Source organism: Drosophila melanogaster, chromosome 2R, assembly GCF_000001215.4.
Source record: "Drosophila melanogaster chromosome 2R".
Classification (NCBI taxonomy): Eukaryota; Metazoa; Arthropoda; class Insecta; order Diptera; family Drosophilidae; genus Drosophila; species Drosophila melanogaster.
This window is the reverse complement of record NT_033778.4, coordinates 12,726,146-12,752,936: the sequence shown is the minus strand read 5'-3', so window position 1 is coordinate 12,752,936 and position 26,791 is coordinate 12,726,146. Positions and strand designations below refer to the sequence as shown.

The 26,791-nt window shown below is 44.6% G+C and overlaps 2 protein-coding genes across 4 annotated transcripts in view; one reads left to right on the top strand and one right to left on the bottom strand.

Moving 5' to 3' along the window:
• Mos (Mos oncogene) lies at positions 1 to 1,454 on the top strand. The gene is made up of 3 exons (NM_136973.2): positions 1 to 161; positions 217 to 430; positions 490 to 1,454. Exons 1-3 carry the CDS (start codon positions 35 to 37, stop codon positions 1,241 to 1,243), a joined length of 1,095 nt encoding a protein of 364 aa, NP_610817.1. The 5' UTR covers positions 1 to 34; the 3' UTR covers positions 1,244 to 1,454.
• CG42663 (uncharacterized protein) overlaps positions 1,392 to 26,791 on the bottom strand; it is a 46,374-nt gene continuing 20,974 nt past the window's right edge. Inside the window, exons 3-9 of one of the 3 annotated variants that reach the window (NM_001201986.2) lie at positions 17,818 to 18,016; positions 14,433 to 14,501; positions 6,276 to 6,328; positions 5,190 to 5,259; positions 3,476 to 4,024; positions 2,662 to 3,414; positions 1,392 to 2,599 (exon numbers count right to left, since the gene is read on the bottom strand). In NM_001201986.2, coding sequence (NP_001188915.1) covers positions 2,339 to 2,599; positions 2,662 to 3,414; positions 3,476 to 4,024; positions 5,190 to 5,259; positions 6,276 to 6,328; positions 14,433 to 14,501; positions 17,818 to 18,016 — 1,954 coding nt within the window. In that variant the 3' untranslated portion in view covers positions 1,392 to 2,338. The remainder of the gene's footprint in view (positions 2,600 to 2,661; positions 3,415 to 3,475; positions 4,025 to 5,189; positions 5,260 to 6,275; positions 6,329 to 14,432; positions 14,502 to 17,817; positions 18,017 to 26,791) is intronic. The other 2 variants (NM_001273996.2, NM_136972.4) reach the window with 2 other exon arrangements.

Genomic DNA, 26,791 nt, shown 5'->3' with positions numbered 1-26,791 from the left:
TGGAGTTCTTAAAAAACTTGCAGATGGCTTAGATATGGGAGACCTTTTATTGAACACACCGAAAAGAAAGCAACTGCTCAAGGATGGTCCACCCGTACCCACTAGGTGTCAGGTACTCGGACGTGGAGCCTACGGCACCGTTTTCAAAGCTATTTACAGAGGTAGGCACTAAAACGAAATTCGTTTGTAGATAATTTTCAATATCTTTTTTTTTAGATCGCTCCGTTGCTGTTAAGATAATTCGAGCCCAGGCAGCCTCAACTTTGCACAATGAGTCTCATTTGCTGAATCTGGAGCACAGGAACATTGTACGCCTTCTTAAGCTGGAGTCTGCGGCAGATTTCGGCTTGGTCATCATGGAATGTCCGAGGGGACAAAGTCTGCAGAGGATCGTTGACACTTTGGCTCTACCACTGATGCACAGGGTCTTGTATGATACTTTTACTTTATCCCCCCTAAATACTTTGTAATTAATCATTATCTTCTTAGAATAACTCTGGATGTGGTTGCTGCTCTGAGATACTGCCATTCCCAAAACGTATTACATCTGGATGTAAAGCCAACCAATATATTGGTTGCCCTGGGAACAAAGTCTTCCATAACTTGCAATTCCTCGAAGATCAAAGTGAAGCGAAGCTACATCTGCAAGCTCTGTGATTTCGGCTCCTCCATCGAGATGGGCGAATTTTGTGCTTGGCAGGAGCCAAGCGTGGCCAAAGGAACCCTGAGATACATGTCTCCAGAAGCTCTGCGATCGGATACCCTTACCGAAGCCTCCGATATTTACTCCCTGGGCATTACAATGTGGCAACTGCAAGCGCGTAGATTGCCCTATCACACACTCGATTGCAATGAGACCATAGCCTACCAGGTGGTCAAGCACGAACTGCGTCCGGACAACTATCATCAACTAAAGATTCTGGCTTTAGACTCGCCCATTGACTGCGATTGGGATTTGGCCCATGAAAGCACCGCCAACGTGATCTGCAGAAGGGCAAATACCTCGGCGCGCCGTAATCTAAGCCTCGATCCATCTTACACCGTCGGCCGTGATCTGAAAAAGAAGCGCCACCGGAACCGATTAGCACTCCACTTTGATAGTCCGGCGCCGGAGGGCAGTGCGTGCTCGGAAAGCGCTTACTCCCAATTATACAAGAGCTGTTGGGTCAGCGCCCCGGAATTACGATTGAGTTCTATCCAGCTGAAGCATGAGCTGGAATTCATTCTCTGTCATAGCACCTAGGTGATAGTCTAAGTGATCGTGTGTGTGTTTGCATTTTATGTTATTGATTTCGTAGTACATACCCGTATTTATGTAAGATTTTACCAACCCGCTGCGATAAACGATTTTCGAGAAGCGTGGCCTCTGGTTAGGTCAATAATCCAATTTTCTGTAACTTCTTTTTGTTTATTTTGTACTCGCTACGCTAAGAAAATACATTTATAATGTTCATACGAGCTTACGTCTAGATTCCCTCCTCACGATCATAATGCGTTCTGTTCTATATAGTGTAAGTATGTATGTATATATGCTTAGGAAACGGGCTGCTGCAATGAAGTAGTCGGTGGCAGCAGCCCGGAGGAGCTAACTACGGTTAAAGAAGAGCTTGTCATTATCATTATCATTAGCTTTAAGAACGACTGCTATGTACAGTTTATTGTTATGGTTGTCGTCTAATGTTCGCTTAGAAACCGTATACATATATATATATGTATCGTATCTTTATATATATATATATATATATGCATCATATACTGCATCGTAAACACTTTGAAATATTTCACCCTTAAATGCAAATGTTCAACTGCTGTTGTGTCTGAGGAGCACTAATCCGGATTAGCTTATGTGGTTAACTCTAACCAAGTCCTACGAATACACTCGACTTGTGCGGAAGACTACAGTCTTGGTTCACCTACTACGTGACCATAGCTAATAGTGGTTTGAATTCAGTTTGAAGTCATTCAAAATGTCCCATTATACATATGTAGTTAGTATAACCCGCTGATTTGGATGCTGCAACCGCTGCTCTACAAAATATATGTGGTATAGAGCAGGGCGAGCTGTTCGGTTTTTCGATTTTCTATCTCATAGGGGGAACAGTTGGCAGTGCCGCTTACAAGGTAAAACATCATCCAAAAATTTACAATATACATAAATACTCGTATTCGTACGTACAAAACGTGCCTGCTCATCCTGGCCATCATCTCTTAATGCTTCTGTAACTCTCGATTCGGTTTTGTTTTGTTTGAATATATCACAATTTAGTCTTTTTAAATCTTTAAATATTTGTTAGCTTGACGATTATTGATTTGAGATTTAGCAGTGCTCGTATAGATCCTAACTGGCGTAGGATCTTCGCACGGGAACTGGTGGAGGAATCTTCGATTTTCGCTGCTGCTGCTGTTGCTGTTGTTGCTGTGTCTGCTGACCCGGTGACCTTTGCTGTGGCGATTGCGGCGAGGGGGAGGAGGGCGAGGGCGAGCAGGAGGAGGACATCGAGGAGGACGAGGACACCGACGAATGGATGCTCGTTGGAATTCTGGTGGGCTGCGCCTTGGGCAGGCAACTCTTTGGCGGCTCCGTTGACTTCGCTGCCTTCTGGAAATCGAAATCCAAAATCGTATATTATTCATAATAGCATTAATTTATGAAACCCTTACCTTTTTGGGCGAGACAGCCACCGGTGGATGAACCGGTGATGTTACCCTCTTCCAGCCATTGCTCCTGCGCCAGGAGCTGGCCGTCGGAGGCGTGGAAGCCTGTCTCAGCAGCATCCGCTCCTTCAGCTTGGTAACCATTCCAGGCGCCGGTGGCACCACCTCTTTGGCCAACTTGTTCATCATGGCACAGCTGATGCTATCGCTACACACCACGGTGGACTCCAGTTCGCGGCGTTGATTGTGTCTGAGGATGCAACTGGGTTCCTGGTCTTCTAGCACCGATTTCGATTTCACCAGGACGTGCGGCGGTCGACGTAGTTCACTCTTGATGATCTGAGCAATACACTGCTGCTCATCCAGTGGTTTCATTGGCGTGCTGCTGACAATCATGGGCACATCCTCAATTTCAATGTCGCTAACCCTCCGCCGGCACTCGTCGATAACCGCGTAGTCCGGTTCCTCATCCTTCTTAGCCTGGCTGGCGGAAAGTTCGTCTGTTTCGCTTGAGGAGCAGCTGGTCAACTGGGCCCTTCCCGCCTCACTGGGCGTGGGACTGATTCTGCCAGCGGGACCCACCTGGCTCTCTGAGATACTGGAATCCTCCCCATCGTCGTCGTCCTCATCCTCGTCATCCGTCTCACCCTCTAAATATGAGTAAAGACTGCGCGAGGAATTCGAACGGATGTTAACCAGTTTGTAGAAGTCGTTGGTAAAGTCCGTGCAGGCCACCTCCTCGTCCTCGGAGTAGACAATCTAAAATTTGGGACAGTTTTTAGAAGTTACCCAGAAGAACTAGAAATGTATGTCTCCTTACCTTCTGCTGCAGCAGCTGGGTAATGCCATCGGCCACTGAATCCGTTTCCACGGTGGTGGAGTTAATAAAGTCGCTCGATGGCCACAGCCAGTCGTGATCCCTCTTCCTCCGCTGCTGCTGGAGATGAGGGTGATGTGGATCCCGCTCGTCGTCGAACGTCATCACTGCCAGTTCCTCCTGCGACATGCTCCAGTCCTCCATTTCTGTGGAGCAGGGTTCGGCAGGCAAGAGCCACTGTTCCGGTTCCTCGGGCAGATCTTCCAGATGCCCATTCGACGGCTGCGGCTGCCCACTGCTCATGGTGCAGTAGCCTTCATCCCTGCCCTTCACCGGACTGGCGGACAGAGCAGCATTTTGCGCCTCCAGATCTCGAACCCGGCCCTTCAGCATGCTCACCTCCTCACGGAGATTATCTTCTGCCACAATGGCGTCCACCACCTTGCGCATCACATCATCCAGGCAGTGCTCATACTGACGGATTCGTGTGAGCAAGGATCGATTCTCCTGCTGCATCGATTGGAGCAGGCTCTCCTGTCGGGCAAAGCGCGTCTGCAAGGGAATCAATGGCCAAAATAATCTTTAGTTATGCGGTACTGATGCAGTGTTTACCCCGATTAAATCTGTATCTCGTCTAAATGGCATATGTTGATCTGATTTATAATCTGTTTGGTTTTCCCGAAGATAACATACATGAAAATGAAACCTATATGAAAGCTTCTTTTTTTTTATCTATGAATAGGTGTTAGTTTTAGATAAGATGTAAATGTAACCATATGGAGTTGTAACACCATTATTACAATAGAAGTGTGATATAGAAATATAAATTCTTATTATAATGATGCAATTGATACTATCGAGACATACACAAACTTGGAAAAACGATCTATCCAGTGGGGGATAGAAACCTGTGTTGAGAAAGGGCCAACTGATTAGATCGAGTATTTATCAAGTGCTGGGGGCAACCTTCGCCCCATGACAGCTGCCCTGATGAGGGTCAGTCGCTGGCTAGCACGGCTCCTCATCCATCAAACGGCTCTTTTTGTTTTTTTTTTTTGTGTATGTAAGTGCTAAGTGAGCAGTAGTTACAAGACCCCCTCCATCCCGGCTGGTAACAAATATCCAATCTCGATCAAAGCCAACTTGTTAACTGGCCCGAAGGTCACATGCTTAGACGTTGGACGTGAAAACCTTGGGCTTCATTAGCGGTGCCATACAAGATTGGTCGAGATTTTGGCTGGCGGGGCAAATGAGATTGCCAGAAGTTGGCGGCGAAAGGGAAAGCATTTTCCTCTTCCCCCCTCCGCAACGGAAAATGGTAATGAAAAGCTGCCACTAGGGCGCAGTGAAGCGTCTCTAATGCTGACGCTCAATCAATTCGGGCAAAAAATGTAATGTGCCGGGCCAGAAGCATTCTCCAACAAAGTCTTGTCGAAGACGACTTCGGTACTCCGGTACTCCGGTTACTCCGTCCGGATAAAAGACAATTTGTATGCGCCGGAATGGCAGCGAGGGGAGAGATTGTTCTTAAAAATGAATTTATGCGTTTATTTATGACTTGACTCGGAGGGAACTCCCTCCTGCTTTCCTCCGAACTTCCCCCCTCCGCGAGGAAACTCTCGCTGTGCAAATTGATTTTCCACATGCTGTGCGGCTCCGTGCGGAAAAGCCCCTCCCCACCGCCACCAACCTCAGCCCATTTCCATCCGATACATACCTGCAGTGCCTTGTGATCCCGACATGTCTGCATTTGCTTGCGTTCTTTGGATTTCATAATGCGATTCATGCTGCGGATTGCAAAGGAAAAACGAAAAAAAAGAGGACAAATATAGAAATGCATAAATGAAAACGAGTTGCGAAAAATCATCGCAAACGCAGGGTGCTTGCCGCAGAGAGTTTCGAGTATTGATTACTTATTTGACTGACTGAATGGCAGAAATGATTCTATTTGTTGTGCCACCAATACCAAAATAAACAGTGAAATTGCTAAAAGATAGCAAACAAATCATAAATAAAAATGTATGTTTATGAAATAAAATGATTCAAAAACAAAATATTATTATCATTATCATTATATATGATTGAGGAATAGTAAAAGAAGTGAAGTATTTAAAAGACTCTACTTTAATAAACTCATCTACTTTTAAAGTGGTATGAACCGTATACGTAATCACTAATCGAAATTCTCTGCCGAATTGTGTTGAAAACAAAACGTTTGCATAAACAATCTGCATGGAAATTAGCAGCTAATGGCGGTCATAAAGAAAGAAAGGGCCAAAAGTGGAGTTCAATCTCGGCCTAGACCAGAACTTTGCACCATTTCCAAGTCGCGGTAATTGCGTATTCGGGCCGGCAGAGGGCGCTGCTGCTGCGGGTTCGGTGATTGATGGGTTTCGCGGGTAAGCGCTTCCTTCTTCATCCTCCAACTCCAACTCCACCTCCGATTCTTGGCAATTTGGAAAATTGCATTCGCCGTACACCACCGTGCTTAACTTGTTCTGTGCGTAATGGCCAAAAGGGGCCAAGGGTGGGCGTGGCCAGTCACGAGTTTTGGTATGAGTTATTTACGTACGCTTTTGCCAAAAGCAGCGCGAAAACTACTCCGAAAATTGCCGGCTAGACGAATTAAATAAATATTTGTCCGGTACTTGGCCATACGCTAAATGGAGCTTGACTCAACCAACAGAAAGGGGCAAAGTTCTGGCCTATAGCCCATCCGGCACACCCCTTCTTTCCACATTTCCCACACGATCCGAACGCGTGTTCTTATCGCTTTTAACAATTTAACCTATTTGTCACTTACTTCTCAATTTGTTCGCGCAATTCCTTCTCGAACGTAGGCGACCCGCATTGGCTCTGAAAAAAGTGCAATTGACCAGGCACGGCACGGGAATAAAAAGAATGAAATGGAAAAAAAAAACATTAAATAAAATGCGAAGGAAATTAAACACAATGAATTAGTGCACTCGCTGGCGCTGATTAAGAACGACAATTTAATTGTCCATATCACAGTGCCAATCAGCAGCGTTTTACAAGCTAATGGACAGCGACAAAGGATCCGAATCCGAGTACGAATCGTCGAGGGGTTGGTTGGGAATCCGAGGGGCAACGTGCCACAGATACATTAGAACGAGCCAGGAACTTGGATGCATGCAACACCATAAATCACCGGAGTCAACAAACCCAGACCCCGGCTACAATTTCTCCACAATTTCCTCCCGCGTCAACGGTAATCGATAAAGAATTACATCACGACTTTTTCATCTGTGTGACGTGACGATAAAACACAACAGCCATCCAGACTCAGACGGTTTTGTTATAAATTGTTTGCCTTAGTGCTAACAAAATGAATGACAACGCCACAACATTTACGGATTCAAGTGTAAATGAATCGTTGAATATCGCACTATTGAAGTGCCAACACAAGTCCGAGATTACAGCACATGCAAGTGCCCATGGAGATATATGTACATATATAGATGCAGATAGTAGATAGCCGATACTATATAGATAGCAGTCGATGCTGTTTGCTCAGTTGAGAGTTTTTCGAGAACTTCCAACTTCCTTGTGGCTTGCGAGCTAAATTCTTTGCCGCCCCAGCTATTTATCAAATTAATTATGCAGAGACCTGCTTCAGATTCCCAAAATTCCCGGTAGAAAGAACTCCCTGCTTCACTTGGCTACGAATTCCTGGGCTCTGGCTGCAAGTCTTTGGTAGCTCCATTAAATTTTACACACAGAGAAATCGATTTAAGTTTCCCTAATAAGCATGACATATTCCCTTTATTTAAAGTGCGCAGAATAAGTATCTTCAAAATGTGTAACAATTGACCTTTTAAAAACGTTCTTATAATAGAAATCATAGACTTTAGTAGAATATACAAGTTTTGGGTAGAACCCTCTTTACTGTCATAACTTTTGCAACATTTGATTGTTACTATTACTACATATTATTGTACCAAAGTTGTCAAATAAGAATTTTATATTTATTAGCCAAATCAAACTATTTTTATTGTTATTCCTTGGCTTGCAAGTTCAGAAGTCAGCAACAATTTAATATATTTCTAAATTTCCTTGTTGTGTAGTGAAATATGCCGAAAACGCTTTCATCTGCAACAGCGGCCGAAAAAAAGGGAGCCATAATGGAAGCGACTAGAAAGGGGAATGGGGGTGGCAGTGGGAGCAGAGGGAGCGATAAAACGCAGCAGCACGCGCCAATAAAGAAGTCGCTCGGCAACCAAACGCACCCCACCACCACCCACCACCCCCTCATTACACCCCTTGCCCAGCAGCCATTAAAGAGGCACCCGGAATTACAAATATATGCAATAATTTTTATTAATTCGCCTCCATGCATGAGACGCGCCGACCAATATGAAAATGCCCCCTTGCAGGAAAATACGAAATTTGTAGGCAACAGCAGGCGGCAGCCGTTGGAAAAGCACTGGATGCTGTGGAAAGAGGGGAGAGCGGGAGGATGGCTGGCGGAAAATGGGGATCCCCAGACCGATTGCCGTCCTCAGGCGCCACTTGTGCCGTCGAATGGCGAGGAATGATGAACGTGTTAATAAAATTAGAGAGCCAAAGCGTTTGGGCCACTCGCAGGCGCAGCCCCAAGATTTTCCCACCCAAGGCGCTATTTCGGGCAACTGGTGCGCCTGTCGGCAGCTGTTGGCCACTGCACCACCTCCCAGCCACCCCACAGCCACCAGCCACCCAACCACCCAAAAGACCCCACTCCCTTTTCACATTTCCCATTCAAGAAGCGACGCGCATAAATATTCATTGTGAATTTCCCCCATAAAAGCGGCAGGAATGGAGGGACGGGCAGCGAAAGCGGTGCCGACAGCGGAGCTTATTGATGAAGTTATAAAATCAGACACGAATTCTTTATTAATTAATCGAAACCCACCGTCCCCAAAAACTTTTGGCTACCAAGGCAGCCGGAGAGGTTCGAAACCCCAGCTAAGCACAGGTTTCAATTAGCATACGGCTTGCAACACGCCGAGGGTGGCCCAAAAAATGATTTAAGGGGTTCAGCGACTACACTGAACCCCCCCCCCCCCCACCATTCCTGCACCCAAAACAGAAATTAACAAAACAAATCCCGGCAACATGTTGCACCCGTGTCCCGGGGATAACAAAGAGCCCAACCAGCCGGTGGATTGGAAACGAGCCAGGATTTGCGAAGGGTGGCGGCACATCATACGGCCATTTGCACCCGCAAACGCACTTCCGTAAGATGTCCGGACAACCCCACAGACTTAAGCTTTAATTTACACAGGAAAAACAAAAACAGACAACATACTTTTCTTAGCTGTCTAAAGGTGGGGTTATAAAGGAAGTTAAGCCCATCTAAAATGTAGTATTCCATGTACAATAGTATACAAATACAGGAATGAAAATACCTCTTTAACGAAACTAAACTTACGCATAAGTTTTTCCTCTGTGTACAAATAACAAGATAGCAAATTGTTTAATACTCTTCTGCTCGTAGTAACCCCCTTATCTGTAGTGCTATCCTATCCCATAAAAATCATTCATTGTCCTGACAGGGGGAGTTTATTAAAGGACGAAATTCCAAGCGTGTTCGTAACGATCGCTCTGAAAATCCAAGTTGGGATTAAGCTGAACCCTCGTTTTGAACATAAAGGAAAAATATGAACACGCTTATTATTAATTAACATGCAGATTGAACGGTGGGTGGCCTGCATCCATTTTGAATGATGATTTAAAAATCCTCCACTCCAATGGACTCTTACCATCGTTGGTCCTCGTTATTATTACAGTTTATTCCATGTCGAATGAGATTACTCTGGTGAATCCTTAAGTTGTTTTCCTTTTGCCGGTAGACAAACTTTAAGGAACTTTCGCGACCACAAAACCGTAACAACAACCGAGCTGAAGTCCGAAAAACTGTCTGACTGGGGAGCCAATGGGTTGGGGAGATTGCTTGTTCCCAAAGCGGAATAAATTTCGGCAAAAAGCAAACAACGTAGCTCAAATTAGAAGAAAAAGATATAATTTCCAGGAAATGGAAAAAACGAAAAAATACTTTAAAAAAACACGCGACCGTTGGAGAACATTTGTGCCGTTCCCGAATGCCGGCGAAACAATGATAAAAAGGACTGAAAGGAGCAGGGAACTGCGAAAACAACCCTCGTTTGCAGCAACTTTGGAAATTCAGAGAGAGCGAAAGAAAGAGAGCCTGGCGAATTCGCCGCATTTCATCGAGAGAACAGCTGCTGGGAACCTGCTTCCGCCCCCTCCCACTTTACACACCCACACCGATCAGCTGCAACTGCCGGCAAAACAGCACCCTATCGACCTATCACCCGCCCATCCCTCGTTTCCCATGCCAGCGAAATGCGATGTTTTTTGATGTATTACTCCGAATTCGAGTCACTCGAATTGGCCGTTTTTAATTTAATGAACCGCGACTGCGGGAGTGGCAGCGAGATGGGCAAACAATAAAATAAACATTTCGCAGATGCGAGTCAGAGGAACAACCCTATATCTATACCAAATATATATGTGTATACATATATATTCTGGAACTGGTGGTGATCCATTCTGATTGTGAATTTCTCGTCCGCTGCGTTCGTCAAATGCAAACACTAAAGCGTCACTTGAGCAAGACGAAGAGAGAAGTGAAATAAATACACTCAGCGAAAAGCAGCACTGCACTTGACCGATTCATCACATACATACATACACTACCGAACGAATATGCTCTCAATTGGGCAAGCAATCGCTTTATGTAGTATATCAATGACATTATTGGTGTTATCGTTTCTGGATTAGAAGGATCCCAGCTTCTTAAAATACACAAAACAAAAACCACTTTCTGCCAGTGTAATGATGTGAGTGGGAGGGGTGAAACAATTCCCATGCCTAAAAAAAAAATTTCGCGAAAATTAATTGCATTGCACTTTTTTGTCAAGGGTTCCGAGGAGTCGACCTCCCCATATGCCTTATAGTGGTGGTAGTTCCGAAATTCACCGCGCCAAGAGGGGGCGTATGAATCATCCAGTTGGCTTTGGGCTTAGCCCTTAAAAAAACTGAGCGTGGAAAAGGGTGGCTTCTATGCATTAATGGGCACTAGTTGTAAGTATGTGCAACCGTATTACACTGCAGAGCGGCTATGACCTACCCTAAATTTATGGCTATATATTCAGTTATGTACATAACTCTAGTTCCGGACCAGGATCCGCGCCCGGGTGGTTGCCATCGCACTGCGAATGGCGGCTGGAGGTGGTGCACCAGCAGCAGTGAAGTCGGCGGTGGTGCCTTTATTTCCGAGTGAGTAAACCATCAAACGCTTGCGACAAAATTATTAGCAATTCAAAGGCACAAGAAGAAGACTCCGAACGATGATGATGATGATGATGATGATGATTAAGATGATGGGTGGTGGTAGCGAAGCAGGGACACTCTACTGATGTGGATAATAAAAAGTGCCCATGCTGGGAGTTCTTCGCCTCCATCGTGCTCCTGGCCCCACTTCGCTCCACTTCGATGGCCCTTGTAAGCGAGGCAAGTGCCACTCAAGAGACATCGTCCGAGACCAGGACCACGCCCCCATCTTGACAGTTGACAGCGACAGTTTTTCTTTGGCCTTCATTGCTTCGCAGTACAGTGGAGCTTCTGCCAGGGGGGCACTCGAGTGCTGAACCGAAATTAAGTGGTATTACTATCACAAAAGTACTCTCCTAGGTTATGGTTAAAGGGAAATGTTCAAGACTTGAAATTGTATTAAATTAACTTGTTTGCTTGAAGAGCATTAATATATTTTGTAAGGAATATCCCCTTTTGGGCATCAACTAAGGAGAGCTCACTGTACCGTACTCTCCTTGTCCCCTTCTTCACAAGCTCTCAATTTTCTAAAGCTGAATGCAGCTGAGCTTATTAAAGGCGCAGATTTCCAAGGGCAAGAGGACGGCGGATGGGTGGAGAAAGTGGGGGGTGGTGATGTAAAGAACCGAAAGACTGGAGGGGCTGGTCTGTCATGGAATTAAGAATTCAGCACGTGCTGGTGCGAAAGTTGTGCATTGTGCAACTTCTCACTCTGCGCCATCCTCCACTCCAGCGCGCTGGTCTTAAATCAACTTTTCATTAGCACATGCCAATCCATTCAGATTTGGCTTGTTGATCTGTCGCCTGATTAAAGGCAAACAAATAAACAAGACTTCCGTTTAGTCATCTGCCTTCTCCGTCTGTTGTTTGCCAGAATTTCGTACAACAAACACAAATATTTGAGGGCCCAACGGATTAAATGTCGTGTTGCCATGTGCCCTGTTTTACGGACAACGGCTCAGCTGTTGTAACAAGAAAGAAATTGGAATTGCTAAAAAAAAGGCAACTGTCAGCAATTTGGGCGGGATGAAGATGGAAGACTTGGGAGCCGCAGACTAGCAACGAAAGTTGCGCCAACGAAACCCTTTGAAGGACGACTTTCTTATCAATTAGGTGGCCATAATCGCAGAGGTCTCGTCCTGGGAATCAATTACAGTAAAATAAGAATACACTCTACTTGCCAACGAAATGAGAAACTGATGGAAGCGATGATGATGAAAGTGGGTCCGGAAATGGAATTGCGATTGGGAGCGAGAATGATGTTGATGATGATGGGGATAGCATGCCGAATCGGAAGATGGATATTCATTGAATCGTGCCATTTATTGCATGCCACATGGCCAACAAGCTGCCTAACTTCTGCCCTCCACCGGCTAACTCCTCTCTCCTTTGCCACCCACTTTCGACATCGGTAGCCGAAAAAAGAATTCTGCAACATTCACACTTTTGGTGGCCCGAATTGTCAATGGATTGCCAACTCCCTTCCCGCTATGTACACTGTACTTAAAAAGTAGTCAATTCATGTGAAAGTATTTATGTCACTTGGGTGTTAGAAATAACAACATTTTAAATATTTGAAATTCTAAAAAATATGATATTTGTAATGATTTAATTAATTTTAATTTTTTTTTTAATTTTAATGATTGATTATACTGAACTCTATAGGTTCGGCCAACCAACTGATTCGGAGTATAAGCCCATTATTTTTCTCAGTGCGCACTCCTCCCATTTCCATTGAGCCACTGATATGCCAATAACAATAAAGAACACACACATACGGATACACACACACACACACATACAGCCGCATTGTGGGGGAGGGACTCTTTGACTAAGTGAAAACGAAGGACAGTGGCAAGAGCTTGGTGAAGAGCGGGGAATGGAGCAGCGAGCATAGTTAATCGTTATTTACAGACAGATAAAGTGCAGAAATATTGCCAAAGGAGCTGGAAGTTGGGACAGCGCAACGGTAGCTCATGTATCCACTACGCCCACAGCCCCACACTCCTGCCAAAACTCCTTGTGGTGCAAGGAAAAGAAAGAGCGGCATTCGTGTGTGTCCGTGCACTGGAAAAAAAGTATAATGAATACACACCGAGGATTCATTTTTAAGCAGCATAGTACTGCATTTAATACTGCATAAGATGAATTTAAAAATGTTTAAATATTGGATGTATTGAATCCTTTAATCATATAAATATATATACTGGATATGTGCAGTTTGGCTAGCTGGACTGTTAAGGCAATATCATCACGAAACTTGTTTCTGCTTTGAATCCACATTTTTTCCGAGTGTTGTAATCGGATTCCCGTGGTCCACGTTTGCAGCCTGGCGAGATGATAAGGCGGAGAATGGGCGGTCGGGGGCAACTGGCACTGCCGCACTCGTAAATTGTGCTGTGAGCTGGGCCGCCTGCCAGAAGCAGGGAAAAGCATAGAAAATCAGGCAATGGCCAGAACGGGCCAAAAACATAGCAGAAAGCACTTTTCCACTTTTCCTCTCGACGCGCTTTGTCTCCGCCGCTTCCTGTGAAAATCAGGAACAGCAGGCGGCGGTTGGCCATTTGGCTGCGGAAATCGTTGGCCAAAAAATGTGTGTGGGCGTGGGCGCGGATGGGATGTCAGTGATGGAGGATGCGAAGGCCACACGCTGCTCCTTTTCACACCATAAACTCGCAGCAGTTAACTCGTTTTGGTGGCTCTGGCTCGTTCTGCTCCTTTTTGCTCTGTTATCAAATTCAATTACCTAAAGCCGGAAATGCGTATGCCAAACCAAGCTCCTTCCGCCGGAAAGTTCCGGCCATTAAACTTTCTTTCGGGCCGACAATGGGCATCCTCCCCGGTCATTGTGATGACAGTTTAGATTGTGATTTGCCATTGAGAGGGCTTTGATCGAGTGGACCCAAGGTAATAAACCTTCGGAATTTCCTATCCCCCCCGCCTTTTTCCAAGACGTAGTTACTTATTTTATGTGAGCTTATCTTGGCCAATTTGCATGTTAGTTCTCGGAAGTTTTGGTGAGCATTAGACTATAGATTTGCTAACAAATATCTATTTCATTTGCCTGTTTCAAGTAAATATTATTAAAGTCTAATTTGTACTAAAGTAGGGCGTGTCCAGCGTGGTCCAAACATATCTCTATGCCTCAATGGCCTTCTGCTCCTGCTGTCGTTTAATTTGATGTCGGTACATATGCATGTAATTTAAGCTTGTAACTTTTAATTGCCCGTCCAGGCGACCTTGTTGGCCAGCCTGACCGCATAAACCGCACCGAGCGCAAACGACTGAACACGATTAATGACCCCCATGTCCATATAGACCCGGAAGACCCCACCACCCCCCCCCCCACCGCTGGAGACCCCAGTGGCCCGAATGAAAATCTCTCACACGCTGACCGCACAGGAAATTAAAATGCTTGGGGAACGGGCCCAACTCCGAACCCAACTCTGGCGACATCGAATTCAAAGTTCATTTCGAGAGCAATGTCCGGGCTGGGTAATAACATCTTAGAGTCGTAGGGGCAGGATATGGAGATGGTATGCATGTACAAACATATATGGATCGATGGATGGATGGATGGATACACTTCCGTGGGAGTACTCACTTTCTGGAACTGCTCCTGCAAACGCAGCAGAGCGCCTTCAACTTCAATCATCCGCTTCTCCAACACATCCTGCAAGAACAACAAAACAGAAAAACCAAAAACTCAGGAAGCAGCACAAGAAGGCTAAATGCTATGGCTAAGTTCCCAAAAACGAAAGGTTAAAGCTAGCTGAATACTCGTATGTGCATGGGTGTATCTCCTAGATATATATCCGTGTATATATGTATATATATGTTCATATATGTATATGGCCAGTGAACCAATGGAGTTTTCGGATGTGAGTGGGTGTGTGATTTTTGAAGCGATTTCAGTGCTTTTCAGTTTTAAAGATACTTTTTAAAGTTTAAATGATTAATTTTAGCTTAGCCGAATATGCAAGTACCATCAGTAGCCGTTTGTTTAAATATATAGCAATTAAAGTTGTTAAAGCATGGCTAAGTGCGCTTAATTTAATAATAATAAATACAAATGTAATTAAATTGTCTAGTAACCTTATAACAAAACTAATTTTAGAGCTATAACAGCATCTTTTAAATTACAACTGGACCGCAACTAATTACAAAGAAATAAGCTTATGAAGAGTGCAAAAGCGAGTAATTTATCACTTCCCATGAGTGGGTACTTTTTTTTTGCCATCATCTGCAATGACAACACTATTAGCAGCCAAGCGATAAAAATAGTTATAACAGCTCGGAAAAATGGAAAAGCAATTGAAATTAATTTACGATCTTGTCACAGCAACAGCAACAAAAACAGAAATCAGTTTCGAGGTGTAAAAAGCAAATCGTTGAACTCTTTTGGATTCGGTCTCGATTTTCCCAGTGAATGCAGTGCATTGCAATCGGACCAAAGTAAAACACAATGAGTTTCAACTTAATCCGCACGCGATGAGGAGAAGGTCTCGGGCAGGTGAAAAAGTGGCCGAAAAGGGGCAAAAGTGGGGACAGGTGGGCAAGTTGCAGGTGTGCATGGCCAATAATTCACCGAGAGCAAGGCTGACATGCCACAAAAGAACGGTGGCACCGAAAGCCGACTTTTCGAGTTGAAATCGATGAGGAAAAGCCACCGAGAGATCAACTACTTAGTGCACTATTTACTCGCCACGATTTTTATTTACTTTTACATACTGTATATATGACGGGGAGTCATCGCAGGAAATGGATATGGCAATTTCAAAGTTTTCCCCTGCCTAAAAATGGCCAGCAAATGTTTCTTGGCTCGAACAGTCAGCGCACAAAAATCACAAAAAAAAAAAAACAAAACAACTAATGTGATAGCCGCCGCCGCTCGTAAAACAGCAGTTTGCTTTTTTCGATTTTTTGTCTTGTGTTTTTCGCTGCCTTTTTGTTTTGTTAAACACTTAATATTAGTTGTGGAAGTTGTAAAAATAATTTTTATTGCTTGAGGAAAATGGGTTGTGTTGTCTTTTGAAGCATAGGCCTTTTTGCGCAATAGACAAATTGATTTTTGTTGTTATGCCGTAACGAGAGAGAATTTATAAAGATTACTATCCGAGCGTGATTATGAATGGCCAAAAGTGTTGGCCAACTAGGCGAGAATGAACACCATGATTTGTGGCAGGAAATTATCCAGTCTTGAGGTGGAGCTGCCAGTCTTACACAGTGAGAAAAAGCTGGGATCTAGACTACTGAGTACTCAAGTAGTTGGTTAGCAATCTACTAGTATAACTTTTAAAAGGTATTACAAAATTTCAGATTTTTTCTTATAAATTAGAAGGTATCTTAAGCAATTTCAAAGAATTCGACGTACTAAATAGTTGGTATTAAATATATATCTGGTTATGTAGCTTCATTGGCCAGCCGATTTCTTGAAAGTATTAATTCCGCACCTCGCCGCTTTTTCTGTGTAAACAAATATAGCAGAAGTAGTAGGTACACACAGTTCCATATGCTAATGCAGGCAATGAAATGGAGACGGCGACAACAATGCCAGCCCATAGACTTCTATTCCAGCTGGCGAAACTGTGCGCATGAGCAGCTGGAGGAGCTGGAGAATCAGAGCCAGAAGCTGCAGCTCCAGCGGGATGCGGGGCCAGTCTGGGCAAACACAGCAAATAAATAGCTGGCAGTTCGTTGAACCCTCCTCAATCACTCGTCGCCAGTGCGAAACTGCACAGTTGCAGCAGCAACTGAAACAGCAACAGCAACAGCAACAGCAACAGCAACTGCGGCAGCTACTTCAAAAAGCACGGCAGCAAGTTATGGGGAGAGAACGTGACTGGGTTCTGATGACAGAGCCATGGATGCAGTGCATCGGATCCATTGTGTGTGCGCAAATAATCGAGATGCCATTTGGCAAATTTGCCGCGAGTGGGTGTCTGTCGCTGGGCAACTGGGCAACTGGGCAGCTGGTCTGTTCGATGGACTCGGAGCTTGGTAATCGAGACACGCAGCCTCTGGAGCGGATTCGTGGGTTCAATTAGCGGGAGCCGTGACTTCTGCCAGACTGGGCTGGACTGACTCTCCAGTGGATTCTGGGAAGCATTACCGCGTCAACTGCCATTTACATGGAGCAGTTACCGCGTTCCCGCCTGGCTTGGTTCACCCGGCTCATTTGCAGCCGCTTATGGACCATCCAGGCACATCCACAGGCGGTAACTACCATAAATCAACTGCAGCGTCTGCGCATGCGCCATACTTAGTGCTATTAAAACGTCACGGAAGTCGGAACGTGAGCAGCAGCGAGAATCTGAAATTCGAATGCGATGGAGCCAACATATGGCATCGTGGTACAATCGATCCATGGGAAAGCCTAGACCAGTCCAGGCTTGAACGCGATCAATTAGGCTGAGAAATTTCGGTGGAGAAATTGTGGCGAAATTGGACAGAAATTGCCGGCAAGTGAGCGGCAGAAGACGCAAAAGTTGGCGTGACCCGACCCCGCGGAGTTGCCGGGATTCCGGAGACTCGCATGTCAAGAGGTCATTTGGCCCACGAGAAGTCCTTCATCAATCTGTGGAACGCCGCTGCGATGTGTCTCGAATGGCACGTTAACGAGTTCAAGTGGCTCAAACTTAAAGAAAAAAAAAACCGAGTTCAAAGGTGTTTGCCTCGCCAAGAGTCTCGTTTGCATGCCGCACTTTGGGAAAATTCTCCACACGCCAACAATGGAAAGCGGGCTGCTCTTTTTTGCTTTCCCCACCAACTGCTAAAAAAAATTGGGTTAACAAAAAGCAGAAAAAAATGAAAACACCAGAGCCGAAGGTTAGTTGATGGCGGGGAAGTAATAGCTATATACGGGGGCTATGATTTGATTCGAGCTGATTGTCTGTAATTGGATGGGTCTACGTCTATCCCAAACCCAAAAGCCGGGAGTTACCAAATACCAAGGGGTCTATGGACTAATTATGGTGCCAAGAACTCACCTTATCACAGCCGCCGGATCCGGAGATCGAGCCCCCGTGCCGCTCCAGGGACAGAGTTCCCGCCTCCGATTCAACGGGCGTTCTCGGCTGGTGGACCAACTGAATCCTGCCCTGCGAGATCTGTATGTAATTCGGAGGTGGTGGCATACTATCGAGCACATCCTCCTTGTCGTCCTCATCGCAGTCCTTCTCGTTTTGCCTGCAAACACAAAGAATAACATGAGTATGGGCCTTGGTTCTTAAGTCTTAACTCTTATAGCTGATTGCCCAATCGAATCGCCACTAAATATTCACTTTATTCAAACTCAAAGTGGTTGCATTGTTGGCATATTTCTCGCAGATTGCCCCATAAAGAAGTGTCAAAATATTTCCTATTGCTCACGTTGCTTATCGGAAAACTCCGAAAAACGAAACAAGAGGCAAAGTTATTGCACAATGCGCAGATATAAGCCACACCAAGTATAGTAAATATAGGCTAAGCGAAACCATGTAGAGGCAGCTCATAAATTGATATGTCCGATAGTTGCAACCACCAAGCAATACACTCAAGAAATTAAAGCAAAACTATAAAATGACTGGGATTTGTATAGTTTTTTTTTTTTAGTGCTAATAAAATATCACATCGTTATAGGCAAGCAGTATAAGTCAGTGGATCGAGTAGCCCATGCTTACTGTAACTCCAATTGATGGAGGCTACCACCTTGGGGCCATTTCTGACACGACCCAAATAGACTGCGACAGAGATATCAATTGTGTTGGTCACTCGGGTGTGCAAAGTGCATGGTGCATGGTGCACGGTGCATGGGATCACCTGCTGCTTTTTGGGGCCTTCGGGGGAACTCGGATATGTGGTGTGCCTGCACATGGATGCCGTGGTATCCTCAGCATCCCAGTGCTAACGACGAAAAGTCGCTCGTTATTTCCAATTGAATTTGCAGCTAAGTGCAAATAATTCGATAAAATTGCCACTCGGAGGCATTCGAGTGGGCAAACACACACACAGACACAGGCCAAAAAGTGGAAAATCAAATGAAAAAAAAAAAAACACCGAAATCACCATGAGGCCAAAATGCTTTCGGCTTGCCAGCTTGTCTACGTTCACATCTAACCCAACTCCAGCCCCCTCAGTCCGCTCAGCATCATGGCTTTTAGCTCGGTTTTAGCCCGGTCCAGCTGCAATCCAGTTTTACACACTCTAACTATCGAGTTGCCGACTGCCGACTGCAGTTGAATAAATGGCCGCAGAAAAAAAAAAGAGCTTCAAACAATCTTACAAGCTAATCGCACAAAATGTTTCGTTTCGTGTTTGACGTTGACACCGGGACAAGTGGGCAGTGGCCAGTGGACAGTGGACAGCGGACTGTGGACGGTACCGATGGATACACAAATATGGCCAAATGTATATGCTGTGCCCAGCATATCGGTGTCCATATCGCGCGTATCGCTTTTCCAGCACTCGCAGCATTCTGCTGCCCACGTGCCGCGTAGAATTTCCATCCGTCTTTGATTTATTGGCATCGAATAAAGCAATCAAAATCAATTTAACTGTTATCAAGCTGGCCATTGGCAGTTGGTAATTAAGTGAGACGCCAAGTAGCGCATCGCGTGCAAGTGCGTCAGCCATCTGAAAGTCATCCGCAGACTGGCAGTCATCATTCTGCCGCGTTTGCGTTAGATGCAAACCTAATTAGTCGAGTCAAAAGGCCACCTAATGACATTACAGGGCTTTAATTAAAGTACCCCTGGCCCCACACCCCCTTCACGCCGTCGATTTCTCCATTCCTCGATGGCTCGATTCCATCCCATCAGCCGATCAATTGACAGTGAAATAGTGCCGAAGGCGGCGAAAGGTGCAGAGTGCAACGTTGCACTTTAGGCGGACCAATTTAGCACTGACTCATCCAGCTTATGTGTGCAACACATGCACTGCGATAAAAACATGTTGCGAACACAACGAGAAGTAGATAATGTGGAAGTGAACTGGGAAAATGAATCTAAAAACTATGTTTAATGGGTAAGCTAGGTCTGCACCCATTTAATATATAAACAAATTCTACAGCGTCTTTAATATCTTATTTGCATTTTGATAACACAATTAACAGTCAGTAAGATAGTAAAATGTAACATATAAAATTTTTCTCTAATAAATTGCATATAGTGTGTATACCCATTTCTTTCGCTCAGTGTACGAATTCAGTAGCCATAAGTTACGCACAAGTTTTGCTTGAATTTGCATTTCTATCGAAGTGCTCACCGCCGAGTGTGTGGATGATAGCTCCCAAAGGGGGGGATTGTTCCGGTATGGCTATAGCTTTGTCGATTCCCTATCCAGCGATAGGGCTAAGCCCCCATTCCCCCCGCGTTTCCCACTCCCCAATTGCCAATCCCCGCCTTGTTCTTTTTCTGCCTTTGTGGCACATTCGTTTACTGATTATGCGTTTTTATGCGACGACCATAAATTTCCGCTGTCGCTGCTCCCGTCCGTCTCCTCTTCGCCCTTCCCCCACACCCTCTCCGCAGATATACACCATATATCCCCCTATACAGTGGTTCCCCCCATCCAATCCAGACTCAGTCGCCGGCTGTCCAGCGCTTATCACTCGGCCACTGCAGTTGGCATAAAAATAAATATTGCACAAATGCGTATAAAAAGTAAATAAAATCGGGCAAAGTAGCCGTCGCGCGACGACTCCGTTTTATACGACCTACAAATAAGCCGCATAAGGCGCTTACTACCGCTTCCGCTCCGCACTTGCCCCCCTCTCTTACTGACCGGCGGAGTCCGGGATGTCGTCGGATTCCCGTGCTGTCTCTTAAGAGCGATTTGAGGAGCATAATTATGCGAACAGTGTAATTGAGGGCTGCTCACGCCGATAAGCCAAGAGGCATAATTGTGGTCTCGGAATCGCAAGATAAGGAGCCATGAGCTTAAGCGGATTCCTCGGTGATGAGTGACCCACTCACTGAGTGGTCACTTTTGCCCCACACTTACTTACGCGGTAAACATCATGAATTTACAATCGTTGTTGATATTAAAAACAGTCTTTTGCCAAGGTACCAATAAACTTTATAGTTGAGATTGAAGGCCTTCGTATAGAGCCATTTAAAATCAATCAGCATAATCTAAAAGTAGATATTTTTGGCCACGTTTAATATTCGAGTCATGGACCTACTTAGTTGATCATTTTGCTCTGCCTACTGACGTCCGCTAAACGCTCAATTTGCATTAAACACACCGAATTATTAAACAGCAACTGCAAGTGCATGTGGGAATATTTGCACACATGCTGTTATGAATTTTCCAGCGTTTATATATATGTGTGTGTATGTGTGTTGACAATGAGGTCGCCAGAGCAAATAATTTACAGTACTCTGCAGTAATTGCCATAATTTTCGACTGCCATTCGAACACACGGCTATGCCCCACACCCCCCCATCCAACGTCATGAACTCTCCGCCGCCCCCATTCCTGTCATGAATATTGAAAATCGAAGTTAAAGTTGAACCGCCCAACTGTCCAGCTGTCCGAGTGCCTGAATGTCCAACTGCCATGGAACCCCACAACTCCACTACTTGTGGGGGTGCCCACTGTGACATGGGCGTGGGCCGGAAAAAAGAAACTATAACCGAAATCGAAACAGAAACAGAAACACACACTGACCACACGCAGATGAAGCTGCAGCCTCCTCCAAACGGGGCCTCACGTACAGTGAAGCCTCTAGAGATCGGATATGCAATATACACAGCTGGGCTCTAAGTTCAAAAGATGCTTGATCATCAGCACAACTTATGAAATGTATAATGCGTTATTGAATCTCCCATTTCATTATCCAAAAAAATTAAGAATTGTTTCCAAATAAGTTTTCAAAAATAGACCCAAGTTTCAGAAAAAAGCTTTAATTTCTCCAGTATCGAATTTGAAATGAAAAACATTCCATTTGTTCTATAACAGCACACCCCAAACATTTATTTTAAAGTACTTAATACTTTCTGCTTAGAGACTTTGTGGCAACGATCCGAACTGATAGAATAGTGCAATCTTGCAACTTGTAGAGCACAGCACTACTGTTTGTCGAAGCGATGGAGTTTTCCGTTCTTTGAATTGCATAATTTATGAGTCTCGAGATCGATTTTAATCGTTGCTGTTGTATCTCACGGCCTTATATGGCCAATAGTCGCTAGGATAGAACAATGTGCTAGGGGGCGTGTTGGTGCTGTATGCCTTCACCGTTACATGCACATACATATAAAGATAAAGATACAGATACAGGCACTTATGCATGCATGTGTACATATGTTCTTGTATTAATTTATTCATGAGCTGGCGAGCGGACTAAGCTTCCGTTATAAATCCGCGCTTAGTGCACTTTCTGCTTCGCTGCACAGTGGGTGCTGCATCTCGCTCCCACACTCGCCCGTCTCATTCGCACTCTCACTCGCATTGCCACGTTTGTTTGCTCGCCAAAGGGCCCTCGTCTTCGCTTCACATGTAACCCATTTCGCAGAGTTGAAACAAATCCAAATCCAGCAACGCAGCCCAAATAGGCGTGTCTGCCTGTCCCTCATCCTCGTCTCTCAGAAGTTTGCTCTAGAACGAGGTCTTCATTCAGGTCTGTCAACTGCGGATATTTTCACGTCGGATCTGGCCACATATCTTGCGCCATTTAAACAGGGGGGAGATCTTTATTTGGGCGGCATTTGCTAATGGTAGGTTGTCATAGATAACATAATAAACACTTATGTTAAGTTTAACATGCTGCAATGGTAATTGTACTGTACGCGATCTTAGATTTCTCAATGGAATTATATTTTATATATTTTAGTATAATACATTATTACTAGACATAAAACATTGACGTTACGCATATCAACCGTTAACTGGTTAGATAATACTATTATATAAGTTTTCCAACTGTTTAAAGGAATAATAGCCAAATGTATCTCAACGAACTATATACAAGATACAAAACTTTTTCAGTTATTCAAGCTAGATATTTTCCGGCACCACTATCTCTATTCTGCCCCTTGAATGTGTATTTTGCCAGTTGACAAAGTATGGCCCAAAGTGTTGGGCAAAGTCAAACAAGAGGCCAAAAGTGGGTGCATCTGCATGTGTGCATCTGTGCGTGTGCACGGGGCTTTTGGGTTCAGCTAGTCGTCGTCAGCTAAGTAGTTATGGCATTGTTTCCCAGCGCTGCTCAAAAAAAAAAATGCGTGGGCGTGATGAGAAATGCGAGTAGTTGGCCCTTCTCATTTCAACACCCTCCTCGCCCGCTGTTATCGATGCGCCAGAGTTGATGACCCAAATCTCGAGGTGCATGTGTGCATATCGCCGCTCTGGCTCTTATTTTGATCCCCAAGTGATACTGAGCCCACACTGGAAATTTGCATAATTTGACGACAAGTCGAGTTGAGGATTTATTATACACGCTTCAATATGAGCCAAGCCGAATATGGCTAAAAAGCGGGCTAGCGATAAGCATCATATAATTGTGCCGAACAGGAAATTACGACGACATAATTGAGTGCCATGTTGCCGAATCGAAATGAGATCGCTGTAAAGTAGACACCCAAATCCACGGGTGTCTCCCCTTTCAGGGGGCATTATTCTGCCTACATCGGCAGTTCGAAGCTCCAATGAATATGGGAATATATGGCGCCAAGGGCCAAAACCGAAAAAGCTAAAAGCCGCAGCCATATACACATCTGCTGGTCTGTGTAAATATTTATGCAAATATAAACAAGGGCCGAATGGGTGCCATGTAAATACAATGCTACTGCCAAATGCAATAGATAAAAGCCATCCAGAGACAGGCCTGTGTCACGTTCCATTCCGGGCACCAGGGAGCCAAGGAACCAGGAATCCAATGAGCCAAGGAGCCAAGGAGGCTCCAACACGAAACGGAAGTCAAGTGGACACTTGCTGCTTACCTGGCCAAACACCTGGGACCTCCGCTGATTGACAGGCGCGAGCCGATGGTGGCCACTGCATTTGCATATCGAGAAAGGCACTCGAAAAATAAAGTTAGTTGGCTTGCGAACACTAACATGGCTCAAGACTTAAACCAAACATAAAGTTACAATACAGTTGAATAGTTAAAATTTCTAAAAAAAAAAGTTTTCTTAATCATTACTATTAGAATTCTACTCAAAAAACCGCATACTTTTTAATTTACTTACTGAGTTACATGTGATTAGGCATAATAATGCTACTTGAAAACATGTTTTTTTTTTTAAACTGATAATAACGACTCTTAATCACTTATTGTGTTTCATTTTAACATTGGCATATTTAAGACGTTTTATTGGGCTTTCGAGTGCTTGAGCATGTTAGTTAATTGTATTTACTAAACGAAAAACACAGCCAACTATAAGTTTGCATTAGTTATTGCTTTTGCTGTTGACTCTAAATCGAATTTGGTCAAGTTGTTAATCACTTTGCATTGGCGAGAGCACCTCTCTGAATTTCAAGTATTTTCCACGAGTTTTTCTCAGTGCAGGCGGCGGCGGCGGCGGCTCCCTGCCTCCAAAAGGAAGCCGTCTAGGTGCAGCCGTCTGTTTGGAAAGTTATTTGCATGCCACGCTTTAAGCGGAGCCGCTCCTCAACTCTCGGGTGCTTTGCATGCAGATTTGTGATTGGCACTTGGCCAAGCGGAAGCGATCAGTATCGCTCTCACTTCAAGGACAATGGCACGTTAATTGCCAATGGAGCAGAGGGCGGAGGCAGGCCGATATTGCCGAATTGTTGGCCAGCACACCACCACCGCGCACCCTAATGACCCATAAACACTGGCTCAATAGGCCATATCCGCTGTCGTTGCCCAGATAACGCACCTCTACCCGAGGCCACCTGTCGCCCCAGTGCCCCTTTCTGGCCAAAACGGGCACATCTATAACGAATGCCTGGCCGGGCAATAAACACACGTACCCACACACATAAACTCCCCATTTATCAACAAACATTTTCGCTGGCCCCGCAACAACAATGGCACCTAGTTGGCTGTAAAAACCCCAGGTCGTGTCAGGTGGTTTGGGGCTGGGTTTTGCGTTCGCTATGGGGTTCATTTGAGGTGCCCCACCCAACAACCCATCAGCCCATCCACCCAACTACCAATCAACCCAACGACGACGACCAAACCCAAAAAACAGACTTTGCGTTTAAAGCGAACGTTAGGGGCAAACTTTTAATTAGAAAGCAAGTACGGTCAGCTGGAAAATGGCTGGGGAGCAGTAGTGGCAAATACGGAAACTATGCACGGGAATATTTCATTATGTGTATGCGAAGTACACATGTACATTGTACATATCGGTGCACTGAGAGAAATGGCATGACTCCTAAATGTATGTAATTATTATATTTTTTAATATTTTATATATGTATCAGAACAAAAAGATAATATTATTCATAGGCAAAGAGTTTTTTTTAATCATCTAAAGATACTAATTATTTCATTTGTATCCAGCATTCAAGAAGCTATTGTTAGTTTTTTTTTCGGTGCCTGCGTGTTTGACTGGTGGCAGTGACTTTTCCGAGCCAGCGAACTCTGCATGTTTAGGCCCAATAACGGAATTGAACGCACAATGGGTTGGCAATCAAGCGAGTTGCGAGTTGGGGTAGGTTAGGGTCATTCCACGCATCAGGGATTGGCTTGGGGCGCAGTTGTGCCATATGTCTTGATCCCGATCCAAATGGCCGCCCCCAAATCCCCATTCCCAGATGATAAATCGCAGTCTGACATCTCCATTGCATCTGTATCTGCATCTGCATGTGTCAGCCGCTCATTAAAAAGGTATTCATCATTATGGCGACCGCCGTTGCAGTTGTCGCACCCAAAGTGAAAATGCCGCCAAGATCTTTTGCGGCGGCGTGTTTGCTGTCTAAATCCGCTCCGACAGGGGAAAATGTGGGGCCCCTCAGATGTTTTCATTAATTTCAATGGGGGTAAGGTACAACGTCTTTAAGACCGAAATGATCGATGTTTATGAAGAGTATATATCTTTGGGATTTTCGCAACACGCAAACAAAGCTTCATGAACTGATGGTTTGGCATGGTTTTGGGATTATAAATCGCTTAACTAATTCAAGGCAGCAAATAGTAATCCCAAGTAATGATCGCTTGATTGATTTTATAAATCATGCTAGGTGCAAATGCAACATTTCCTGGTATTTGAAAAGGTTATACCATTACTACCAAGTCATTTTTGCGATTTGATCGTTTAGCAAATTATTTATGTTTGATTTATAGCCAAATATAGATGCCAAGGTGCCTAATTGACGGCATGAAGCAAAACAAGCTTACAAAGCTAAACGTGTTCGTATGCAAATCTATAGTATAGTCTAGTCAAAGTCTAACGATTGAATATAGTATAAGTGCTAGAAATAAACGTGATGGCAATCGTAACATTATGCAGTTTGTACATCTTTCTTCCTTAGTTTCTGAATAATATCCATTTGTGTTTTTTTATTCGCTTATGAAATCCCAACGGGATTGAAAGAACTTAAAACCTTTTAGTAACTATCAAGTTACTTATACTTGTTATGAGAGTATCTCGGTTTCGCTGTGAACTTGGCCATATGCGGCATGTATCGAGGTGCAATTGTAATTCTCGGGCTTTCTTCTCCCCATTTTATTTTCGTTATTGTGAAATTGTTCAATAATTTTCCTTTTTCTCTGTTGTCATCTTTGGCCCCTTTTCGAGATGAGATGAGATGGGATGCGTTATGCGATATGTGCGCCACTTTGGCTTATGATGGAATTGACACTTCAGTTTCTGTGACACACGAAGTGCGGGATGCCCATCAAAAACAGACCCGGGTCTCAGATACATAAGCATAATTTCCCAAACCATCCATCCATCCAGTCCCAAGTAGAAATAGAGAGATGCGAGATAGTGGAGGCAGACGCACTTGAAATGCATAAAATGGCATTTTCTTTTGTGTGTGCAATGAATGCTCGTGTGCTTTTGCCACTTT

Coding starts and splice junctions, on each gene's coding strand:
- Mos (NM_136973.2), top strand. CDS start 35: ATGGGAGACCTTTTATTGAACACACCGAAAAGAAAGCAACTGCTCAAG. Junction 162..216: donor TTTCAAAGCTATTTACAGAG/GTAGGCACTAAA, acceptor CTTTTTTTTTAG/ATCGCTCCGTTGCTGTTAAG. Junction 431..489: donor CCACTGATGCACAGGGTCTT/GTATGATACTTT, acceptor TTATCTTCTTAG/AATAACTCTGGATGTGGTTG.